General features: G+C 43.3%; 1 protein-coding gene across 1 annotated transcript; it reads right to left on the reverse strand.

Moving 5' to 3' along the window:
* Positions 1-2,989: 2,989 nt before the first annotated feature.
* rgmb (repulsive guidance molecule BMP co-receptor b) lies at positions 2,990-12,221 on the reverse strand. The gene is made up of 3 exons (XM_035658943.1): positions 11,645-12,221; positions 7,126-7,673; positions 2,990-5,377 (listed from the first exon to the last, which is right to left on the reverse strand). The coding sequence occupies exons 1-3, from the start codon at positions 11,760-11,762 to the stop codon at positions 4,631-4,633; spliced, it is 1,413 nt and encodes a 470-aa protein (XP_035514836.1). The 5' UTR covers positions 11,763-12,221; the 3' UTR covers positions 2,990-4,630.
* Positions 12,222-12,303: the final 82 nt, after the last annotated feature.

The following is a 12,303-nucleotide window of genomic DNA, read 5'->3' on the forward strand; positions in this document are numbered from 1 at the left end:
TGTCTTTAGTGTGTGTGTGTGTGTGTGTGTGTGGTGTGTGTGTGTGTGTGTGTGTGTGTGTGTTTGCGCAGGTGTACCCTACTACAGTGTTGTCTAATGTTCTGGTTGTGTTGATAGGATCAGTTTCTTACCTCAGGTCTAACAGCCGTAAGCAGGTGTGTGTCTCTGGTTGTTCAAATGACTCTGACTTTCTACTGTCCACACTACTGTCCCGTCCTCCCTCTTTATAAATGCAAATAAAGCTTCATTTGTGTAAGAGCGCACACTGTCCCCCTCTCTTTCTCTGCCTCTGTGTGTGTGCGGGGGAGGGGGTGGTGGGTTGTATGTGTTGGGTGGCAGGTGTGGAGGGGGGTCCATTGTTAGTATAAGGTCAAAACAATGAGACATGTCAATCCCCCATAATGCAATTCTCTTGGCAAAGCCAAACGACATGCCCCCATTTTACACACTCCCATATACACAAGGTGCACAAACACACACACACACAGACTGACACAGACAAACAAGGCAAATATCACTGAAGCTACTCTAACTAAAGCAGACATGACTGAGCCATCCAGGGGTCTATTTTACCTTCCAATCATCTATTTATGGACAGGTGAGACCTTTTCATCTCTAATACATAATTATGGTGTATATTTTGAATTATTAGACAAGTCACATATGTTTGGTGAATATCATAAGTGGAAAAAATATAACTATAACATTTTATGTTTACAGCATGGTCACCTGCTTTGAGCTTAATCAGAGGCTATTGAAAGTCAAATTAAGTCAAAATAATATTATTCATGTAGCCCAAGGTCACACATTTACCTCAAAGAGCTTTGAAATCTGTACAACAGACAACTGTCTCTTTCCTTAGGTTTTTATATTATCTATGGACAACTCCTTCTACTGGAGTCACTACAGCGAAATAGAGAATCAGACTTTCATTGTAAGTGACATTTTGGGAGAAAATTTGTTTTATATATACATTCACATATAAATGAAAGCTCCAAAAAGGCATATGTGAGTTCTAAATGAAAACGAAAACAAAAGACATAAAACTGAAAACATTGAACTATTTCTATATTAAAGGGTGTAATTAAAGGATAGATAAACAACGTAGAGTTGGTCAAATTTCATTTACGCTCCTCTGGTTTTCACCCCTTGGTTTGGACTAGTGCACATGGGCACTGGAAGTAAGGGTGCACCCACTAAAATCTTTATATATATATATATATATATTTTTTTTTAAATGCTAAACTTACAAATAAATAAACTTACAATGATTTTCTCCTTTTTTATTGGGATTTACATACACACACTGGTATTTATAGTGGGTATCCTTTATAAAATTTGTGTAAAATGTTTTTAGTAACTATTAAATAGGCTATAAATTATCCTGGCCAGTCAAATTAAAAAACCACGAATGTCATACATGTAACATTTAGTATGGTAATGTAAACTGAGTTATCTGACTGATTTCCAGCCTCCCTACCAGTGCATATCCTTTTTGTTAGATAGCCACAGCTCAAGATCTTTCCCCATCCTAAATTGACATTTTCTCTCTTCTCTAAAATATAATACTCTTCATCTCTCCATCTTTTAGGTGGGGTAGAGGGAGATGTGCTGGCATCTCTGGCCCCTCCAGTCCACCTGTCGGGTGAAAGGCTGGGTTGGACCCTGCTGGTCTGTATGGTGAGTGACTTTAGGAGAGGGCGCCTAGAAGTCAGCTGGAGATCACCATCAGAGGGCCACATATCCAGCACACCATACAGGTTTGCTGTAAATAGGAAGCACCGTGGCCAGAACGCTGTGGCCATCATCACAGTGGCAACAGGTGACTGGCCATCGTACAGTTGCTCCATGAGTCACAGACGACACCCAAAAGTCACCAGGAGACACCACATCACCTCATCAGGTAGGACTGTAGTCGCTCATGAGTAAATTATACCAGAGTCTTGAATTTGATTGTCATTTCTACTCACAAATATTAGACTTTTTTATTTTTTATTCATTTCCATCATTTCAGATCATCAAGACAAGATCTGGGATGAATATAAAGAGACAGAAGGTACATTTTAATTGCTGGCAAACAATTAAAACAATCTTCGTGATTCATACAGATGTTGTTCCTTATGTTGGTCTGTGTGGTTTGACCTCCAGATGTTGCTGTGTGGACAAACACAGTGGTTGTCCTCGTTATGAGGCTGCTTCTCATGAAGATCATCGTCTTCAATGTTCTGATGACCACTTACGTTGTTATTAAGTGGTAAGAGACTTCAATGCCATCAGTGTAGCATAAACCACAGAAACATACAAACATACAGCAAATGTGCATGAGCATGACAAAATATGTTTTTGTTTACCTTCATGTTTAATATGTTTAATCTAGCATAAGATTTTAATGTATTTGAACTTTCAGATGTTTGCAAATGGAAGCCTTCTGATGCACCATGTGACCTTGAAAAGAAAACCAACCCAGAGAGGGGAACTGTTTCTTGTCTGAAGTCTGCGCAGTGAGGATTTCTGCACTGGAAGAAGCTGAGCATAGTCCGCCTTTGTGGTTGGCTTTATGATACTGGTACTGTGAGCTTTGGATTGGAATCTCATGAATTTACTGGAAAATGATCCACTGTCAGGATCACAGGAGTAGCAGGTCTCAAATGCTCCAAATCTTTTGTCGCGCCTCTTTTAGCCTCTTTCTCATTGACATCCCAGGTGTTGCTGACTGTGGCAGTTGGTGTTTGTGAGGCCAAACCTGGTATCTGATCGAAACCTAACCTCAGACAGATGGGTTAGTGCACATACTGTTATATATGTGTTTGTGAGAAGATCTGTGTGTATTCTTACTCATCTTTAATTTCATATACCTTGAATTACTAAAAAGATTGTAGGAAAAACTTAGCTCGAGGTTTTTGGTAGTTTATAAATAAACATTCTTAGTAACCTGTTTTGCTTTTTTATATTCTTGAGAATGTGACATTAACAAAGGGAAATAAACTTGGACCATTTTGACTTTATTGTTTTTTAAATAAAACACTTGCACAGTTTTTTTCCTCATGTTTTTTTGAGCGCCTTGAGTAACACACTGACATAGCAACAGAGCACCACTAGGTGGTAGTACAATCACATCTGACATTTTTTTAAATTATTATCCAACAGCAAGAATATGGAGCTTAACTTCCTCTACAGGACACTACGTTCATAAATAAGTTAAGTATTTCAACATTGACCAGCCACTCTTCACCAAACTGACACTCACACATGATCTAAGAGATCACAATGCCAAAAAAACTGAGATTAAGCTTATATGGCCAACCAAATAGGGCATAATTATACAGAATGTTACATGTTAAAAAGGCTCATAGTGTTAAGGGTTGGCATTTCTATCAGGTGTCGAATGACATACCACAACGCACTGCTGAAGCACATGTCTCAGCAAACAGTGTGGTAAAGTTTCCTCAGTCATTTGCAGTGTTTTGTCTACACTCCAGTATCTTACACGTATCCCAGTAAGGAGCAGCTCGTCAATTCTGGCAGTAGGAGTAAAGTAAGTAAGTACAGTAGCAACTTTGAAAACAGAGGAGGGAGTGTGAGGAGGAGAAGGGTGCTGGTTTGGTGGTGAGTTATGATTTCCTTTGTACATGAAAACCATACGTTATCTGTCTTTGGCTCAAATTAACACAACAAAGAATACGGTGAGCAACATATACGAGCCGGTATCATCACACCCTCTTGGCAAAAAGGTTTTTCAGAGGAAATAAAAACACATCCAAGCATGTCACCAACTGGTAAAAAAAAAAAAAAAAAAAAAAAAAACACTGATACAGCCACACACACTTTCACACACACTCGCACATATTTGAAATCAGGACTAAGGAAAAACAACAAATTTATACAGCAACAAAATAGTACTGATGGCATTTGCTGTGACAATATTCATAATACATTCAAAATAGCACGACTCACATTGACTTAAAATGACACGCTGAGTCAAATCAGCTACTGGAAGAATGATGCATTTTAACAAAAATGGCAGCTCCAGACTTTTACTTTGAAAGGACCAAAAATCAAATCATAGATAGTCTCCAGCCATCGAAGAATTTGGTGGAGGACAGCAAGTGAGAGGAAGAAACACTGATGTGGATTTGTAAAAAAAAAAAAAAAATCTAAATAAAGTGCTTCTGTTAAAACAAACATCCTCTGTCTGAGGTATTAAAGAAAAATCACATCAAATGACACAAAAAAATTAACTCTACGCCATTACACTGTGCACTGAAGACAAGCTATTTACAGTTTGGAGTGTATATCCACACACTCAATTCCCCCCCACACAGGTACGTTTGTGTCATTGTTAAGTGTCCTATCCAAAGATGAAGATAGATTCATCATCACATCTCCTGTGTTATTCCCCAGAGGGCTGATTCTGCGGGGTGAGATGCAGTTAGTGTTGCCAGTGTCTCCTGGGCCCACTGGGAGCTCTGCCACCTCTTCTACAAAAACTAGTTCCCAGTAACTGTCCAGCCTGCTGTTTCCTCTCTACAATGTAGAGGGATCAGTGCTCAGTATCAGTGCTCAGCAAAAAAACTCTCTCTTTGAGTACACAGACCCACACACACACACACACAAAGACTCCCACTCCCTCTTACATCGACGCCACGCTCAGAGCACACAGCAGGAGCAGAGCGAGCCGTGTAATAGGTTGAGAGCTGGAGGTGGCAGAGCTGCGAGGGTAGATCCTCCATCTCTCCCGGTGCGGGTGAAGACTCTCCAGGTCCTTCATGGCGCTGTATGCCGCCACTGTGAAGTTAGCATCCCCGGTGGTCAGAAGATCAAACACGCAGGAGTGGAAATAAATGTCCTGCACCTCCAGCTGCTCCCTGCAGCGTTCCTTCGCCCCCTCCACACCGAAAACCTGCATGGCACCATAGGGAGATGCTTGTGTCTGTAAGGAGTAGCTGGGCCGACGCCGCTGCTGAAGCTGTAGGCCGAGCGCAGGAGGGGAGAGTGGCAGGGGAAGATGCCCTGCCTGGTCAATGCGTTCTCCGCTGGGGCAGCCATTCAGACAGAGCTGCAGGTCCTGGGTGGCATCATAGGCCTGAGCCAGGTCCTCTGGGATCCGCACTGCTAGGGTCAGGTAGCGGCCCAGCTGGCGAACGATTACAGTTACACCAATGTAGCCAGCGTATAGCTCCACGTGGCGCCCTGGGCTGCGCTCAGAGATCCACAGAGCCCGGACCTTCCCAGTTGCACCGTCTGCTCCAGCAGAAGTGTGGATGGGGTCTCCACTGCTCACAGTTCCATCATCAAAGGCAGCAGGGAGGTTGTCTGTGACTGCCTGGTAGACCCTCTGGTCTGTACAACCCTCATACGGCTTGAAGATGATGGTGATCTATAGAGAGGGAGCATCAGATAAGTTGTTGAGACATTTTAAATTTAGTGTGTTCAGTGAATTTGAAAATGCAAGAACTGACAGGCAGGCAGTTACAGAGTTAATTCATTAGATACAGGACCAACAACAAGTAAATTAATCAATAACTGTGATGATTTGCTGCTTTTCTTTGTCATATATGATAGTCAATGAAATATCTTTGGGATTTCGACTACTTGTGAAAATTTGATGGTAATTTTTCACTATTTTGGGGCATTTTACAGACTAAATGAGGAATCAGCTGATTCAGAAAATAATCGAAAAACTGAACGAAATTGAAAATAATCATTTGTTGCAGCCCTAATTTGTGTATTATCTGATCAAGAGTAACTGCAACTGCTTTGATAACTGATTCTCTGTTTTGTGTGGTTGTAAATTGGGAATGTTTGGTTGGACAAAATTGAAAACTGCACTATTTCTTTATTTTAAAACATTTTATAGATTAAACCATGAATCAATTAATTTGGGAAAATCACCAGAATAATTGATAATGAAAACTATCATTAGTTACAGCCCTGGAGATAAGGTAAAGGGTGTCGCTCAGTCTCTCTCACACACACACACACACACACTCAAATATTAACATTCACCCATTACACAGGTTATTGACTCTCATTTGTGAAATGACTAAATGACTTTTTAACAAGTTGTAATTTGACACAGCTATGCAAACATGCTGACACATGCGCACACACACTCACACATAAATAAAACACACAGGGCTCCAGTGGTGAGTGGAGGCAGCAGTGGATACAGGGTGTGGTGTGAGCATTACGGTTAGCACTAGCATCATAGTTCCGGTGAATGGCTGCTTTGTTCACATGACAGCCGTGAGGAATGAGGCCTGGCAGGCCATTAAGCCTGGAGGGCTGTTAATGTGTGTATGTGTGTGTGGGTGTGTGTGTGTGTGTCCCTAATAATCGTGACTAATAACTTGCCCCACCTCTGACACAAGGTCAAACCTTCAGCTCCACAGTGTAGCAACCCTACAATTTGCTTAATGTGTGTGTGTTTCAACCAACGTGTGCATTACTAAGTGTATGCATGGGTGTGTATGTGTTTTAATAATTAAAGCTATCGACTAAGCTAGAGAGGGCAGATCATCGAGGGGAACATCAACATAGCTTCTTTAACACCACAAAGATCACCTTGTGTGGCTCATTCTCCATTTAGTGATGTGTGTGTGTGTGTGTGTGTGTCTTTTTTGTCATTAAGGGATAAGGACCTTATAACACACAGTGCTTTAAGCTGAGTGCAGTTGAAGGAGTGCTACTTATGAGACAGACACACACAAATGCTTGCAAACACACACATAAGTAAACAGTGGGTCCTTTCACACTTCTCATTCCATGTTATTAGAGGTCAGGCTATATGCAGCCATTAACCAAGTTAGGTTTCCAACACTGCTTCAGTCACAAGAGATAAGTTACAACATTGGGCTGTTTGCCTCACACTTGTGACTCTGAAAGAGAAAAATAGAGCAGGGGTGTTTTCCAGCCTCACATTGATAAGATTTCTTACTCTGAGGCACAGAAAAGAACCTTAGAGGTCATTATAGAAAATGCTTCTTGCTCTAACGCACACACACACACACACAAATAAACTAGATTACACCAGCTGCTCTCACTTAGGAAACTCTTTCAGCCTTAATACCATCAAATTAGACCACAAAAAGCACATTTCTCTCTGCTCCCCAGTTCGCGTCTCACCTTATTGGTTGCTGTGGCACTGGAGCCAGGTACCACTGGAACATTAGTGACCTGTACCGACAGATAGTCATTATCGATGAGAGGCCACGCCCCTTCCACCTTACAAGTCTGGAAGCTGTCCTTAAATGTCCTCAGGTGTGGGTCCCCGAACAGCCCGCAGAACAGGTACCCGGGCTGTGAGTGACCGTGGCTGTGGCTGTGAGCATGGGAGTGTGTGTGCGCGTGTGAGTGCGTGTGAGCGTGCTGGGTGCGGCTGTGGTAATTGCAGGGCTCGTGTTGGACCTCGGGGTGCGTGGAGGAAGTGGGCCCATCTCTGGAGCAATTCCTCTGGCTCATGAGGTCAGAGATGCCCAGCACCGCCGAGTGGAAGACCAGGTTCCCCCGGCAGGACTTGGCTGTCCTCTGGGTGCAGGCCGAGTACGCGCGTAAAGCCTTGCAAAATTCTGTGTGAAAGCCATCCACGGCTGGCGTCAGATGGGAGGTCAGGGAGACAAAGTCGGTGGTGCACTTCTGGATACGGCACTGAGTGGTGGCCACCTGGCACTGACCTGGAGAGGACAGAGAGAGAGGTGCAGAAATATTGTTAACACAGTAATACTGATAGGTAACTAGCTAAATTGCCTGACAATATAAGTAGACACTACACTGAGAGCTAGACAAAATGCAAAGTTCATGTGAATACAGAAGACAACTAAGGAGTGTAAACACCTTTGAAGTTAAACACATAATGCTACCGGCTTGTTACAATCCAACCTAATAAAACTGGAAAAAGAACCAGCCGCTGGTTGAAAGTCTTGATCAATCAGCAATGCCGCTCTGTGAGTGTAATAAACCTGAGGTGTAATAAACCAAAGAGCAACCAGAGAGAAAAGATAAAGAACGATTTCCCACAAGGAGTGAGATAATAATGCTTATATAGCCAGAGTGCACATAACGCATACAGTATTAGAGACAGAAGGAGCAGGAAAATACTAGGTGTGTGGTCATTTTTAAGGGGTACTGTGTGTGTGATTCTGTGTAGCTTTAATTGAGAAGATACACAACCAAAAATACACATTTATTAAATATAACAATTGTCACTTTAGTGTTGGTTTACAGCTATAACAATGAGCACCAGAGAAAATGGATCCAAGAGAGACTGATTATTCTGTCCTCGTATACCCATTAGGAACAAATGTCTTGGTCCGAAATTGTCCCTGATGTTTTATCTATTGCTACATTTCTGAATGTAACAAGGGTCAAACCAGCCTTTTATATCATAGATCATCAGAGAGAGAGGGAGTTAGAGCGAGAGTGAGAGATTAGAGACCAGACCTAATGCATCAGTCACAGCGTGCTCCTATTAGATTAGGCCAGAGAGAGGCTCTGCAGTGTATGGGCAGCTACACACACACACAAATAGCTATCTTGGAAAGAATGCTGGTTGTGCCTCCGTTAAACACACACAGACTTCAGATGGTGGTATGATCTCTTAATAGCCAAGCAAAAGCAGAACGTACGTGTTTTTTCCTGATCAAACAGATTCCCTTAATGTCACACCATCACTTAACAACCATAAGTTGCCACTAACACATAAAAACACACACGAGCAAACAGCACATTCCAGATATCCTTGGAACATTTTTTTGATTTTGGGGCATGACGGAGTTGGGCGCCACCATTTGGGGGCAGTAGTGCTCTGAGTTTTAGAAATCAGGGTGCAGGTACAGACCCCCACTCACACCATGCTTTAGAATCTCTCTCCTGCCTGTTAAATACTGACACCAACCCACAGACACACACACACACACACACACACACACACACAGGCTGCCTTCCATGCCAACCACCACTGTACAGACTGTCTGAGTACTGAGGACACATTGTGTCTTTGACTGGCACACCAACAGCCTCCTGCTCTCCCTCCTATCTGCCCTGCAGTACCTAAATACCGCTCCCAATCTAATCAGAGTGGGTTTATTCTCTTTCGAAGAGTATCAGAATCATGAGCTGCTCTAAAAACACACAAAAGCACTCATTCACTGACATATTACCAGCAGGGTGACGTAGCGAGAAGGGAGTCGACCCTGTAACTGAAGGACTAGGGGTTCAAACCACTGACTTATATAAAGGTTAAAACCTTTCTGACAACAAGCATTTGCTTAAGTTTCACACAGGCTCTTATTGCGCTGCTCTATAGCACTCTGGAGATTGCATCAAGCAAAAAGAACATTTTTGAATGATGATTAATAGTATTCTGAATCAATATGAAAGTACAATTTTGATATTTCTGTACTTCAAGGCTTTCCATGATCTCTCTTTTGTGCAGCCGCCGTCCTTAGTGCCCTTTCTACGCATGCATAGCTGTACTTTCAAAAGAGAAGCCAATCTATGCATATAAATAAGCAATTTGTGGTAGTCGAGGTGATGAATACCAAATTGACTTGAAAATATTTTTAAGAACAGAATAAAGAAATTCTCATGTTAAGAACTGATGCACAAGGGCCGTTCAACACATCCAGAGCCTGGTTTGTTTCATCCCCTGGGGTAAGTATCCAATATAGACACAATAAAACAACCAGCAATGCCCACACCACTCCTTCCATGTCCTACCACAATATTAACCTCTCTTTTTTCACTCCATCCCCCTCTCACAGCTGCCTTTATCATCTTTTCTCTCAAGCCTCAGCTGTTGTCAGATTTTTTTTTCCCCTGCTCAACTCATTTCCCCCAATCAGCACTGTTCTGATATAACACTATTCTCGCCTTCAGCCCTCTCAGTCTGAATCCCTGGTTGGGTCTCCTCACCCCCTGGTCATCTCTCTCTTCCCTGCATCCTGCAGGCACCCTCTTTTCCATCAGACAGAGGTCAAAAGATCCACCAGCTGAATCTCTCAAGCTTGGTTTAGCGATTCTTTGTCTCCCTATCCGACAGCCTTCAACTTCTCTGATCTCCAGAGATCAGAAAAAGGATCTACTGGGATCATCTCTCAAGCAAGGGGGAATGGCCTGTGAAGTGCTTATTGATCACCTTGTTGTGTGCACTCTCTCACACACAGAGCTCAAATCACACAAACAGCCCTCCAAGCTTAGAGATACAAAGCTTTACAGGAGATCACTACAGCATGCACTCTTTCTCTCTCTCGACGAGACACTCAGGAGTGCGAACAATAGTCAACAACTCAGACATTCCTGCCTCCCCATCTAAACAGACACATGGAGCTGAACGGCCGGAGCGACAATGAAATGTGGCTAAATTCCTCGAAATGTACAAGTTATAACAAATAAAACTCTTCTGTTTGGCTAAACAGACTAAATAATACATTCTTTCCAGGTGACGCATGTGTAGCAAAAAGTGCCAAGAGGGTCTTTAATGTGAAGTGGGTCTCTCTGTTCCCACCAGGCTGTGTGCAGAGGCGGTTTTGTCCCGCTGCCTGAACCGTGTTAAACTAATTACTGGAGGTGTGACTGCTCAACAGACAGCCGCCACAACAGCCGACCCCCTGCACACACAGCAACACACACACAGACTCGCCCCCCCAAAAATGCTGGTTTCTGGAAAGAGAACATTATGCTGCATTTTGTACTGAATGAGGGGGTTAAAAATGCATCTGTGTCTTTACCAGACTTAACCTGATGAATTTAAAACCAACAAGCAATGTGGTAAATAAGAGGTTAGTAAATCATGACCTCTGTATAGCCACAGAAAAAAAGTCATATAATATGTTTGTGTCAATAATCCATACAAACACCTTATTATGCTATTAGTGAAAAGACTTTCCTTTTGTCTAATTCTTTGTTTTCCTTTCTGTCCAGCATTTGGCTCAGACTGTGTGAGTTTCTGCTTTTCAAACAATCACGAATACAAGAAATTGCTGTTCAGAAAAAACATTATTTCACGCTTTTTCATTTAAAGAGTCTACCTTGTGTAACTTTAATCACTTTGATATTATTTCTTATCATGCATTTTATTAATTTGCATCATGCAACTGGACATAAATGATATCCCACAATAGGTTTAGTCAGATTTACAGCACAGTACAGCCCTGATCCTAACTTTCAGGATCAGATTTGCACTTGGATAGATTCAGATTCTCTCAATAGTGCTCTGAGTAAAGCTGTAATCTGTTATATATGGACACGAGGAGAGGTAGTCACCCTCTCTTCCCTTCTCTTCCCCTCCTCCATGAGCCATTAAGGGGCAGACAGGAGAATGACGGCCCAGGAGAGAGGAGGAGAAACTCGATCCGTGCTCAGACTGCTGCACTGCCGTTGGAGAGAGAGCCATTGTCAGGCAGCACTGGGCCCAACACAAGGATCGGCCATACAATGATTACAAACGCTTAATAACTAATAAAGTATCTCTACTCGCTACTAAATGCAACAGACTGAACAGAAATGTTGTTACTGTGGTTGCAGTTGGCGCAGCGCACAGCAATTAGTGTGAAATTGGATAACAAAGTGCGTAAAATTACAGATTTGTTGCGATTATGACCGAGAGACACACTAGTTGTTGCAGTGTTGAAGTGTAGTTAGTTACCTATGTGAGCGCCGCAGCAGAGAGCGATGATCAGCAGCAGCAGTGGCCGGAAGCGGCGCACCAGAGACGGGGAGGCGAGGCGCTCAGCCCCGCGGCAACAGCATCCGGCTCTCCCCATCCCCGTCCATGCAGGGCCAGGAGGGGAGAGTGGACAGACCTCCAAAGGGCAAGGAGGGGTGGTGTCCAGGCCTTCTCACTTCTCCTTTTTCTTCTTCTTCTTCTTCTGCCCCTTCTGCCTCACTCTTCTCTCCTTCCTCTCCTCCTCGGGTGCGCAGGGGCATTAAAACACAGCTGCTCCGCGGAATGCAGGGCGGAGGGAGTGGAAAGGCAAAGAGAGGAGGAAAACAAAGTGCAAGCACAAGTCACCCCGACGACACTTTTACTTTTTCCCTGTACAAATCCACACCCCACGTGATTTAGGTGCGCTCCCTCCGCGGTCGGACTTTCGCCTTGATTGTGATCACTCTGTGCTCTCCTCTCTCGTCCCAAACACGCACAATCACATCTCTCTCTTCCTCACCAGGCCGGGGTTTCTCCTCCACTCCTCCCCTTTCACTTTCTCCTCCTCCTCCTCCTCTGCCCCTCCAACAAATCAATAGAGAATCAACCAAACCCTGCTGGCGGAAAACCCGCCTACCACGACTCTCTCTCTCTCTCTC

The sequence above is a fragment of the Morone saxatilis genome, unplaced genomic scaffold (assembly GCF_004916995.1).
Source record: "Morone saxatilis isolate NCDOM2014 unplaced genomic scaffold, NCSU_SB_2.0 Contig16, whole genome shotgun sequence".
Lineage (NCBI taxonomy): Eukaryota > Metazoa > Chordata > Actinopteri > Moronidae > Morone > Morone saxatilis.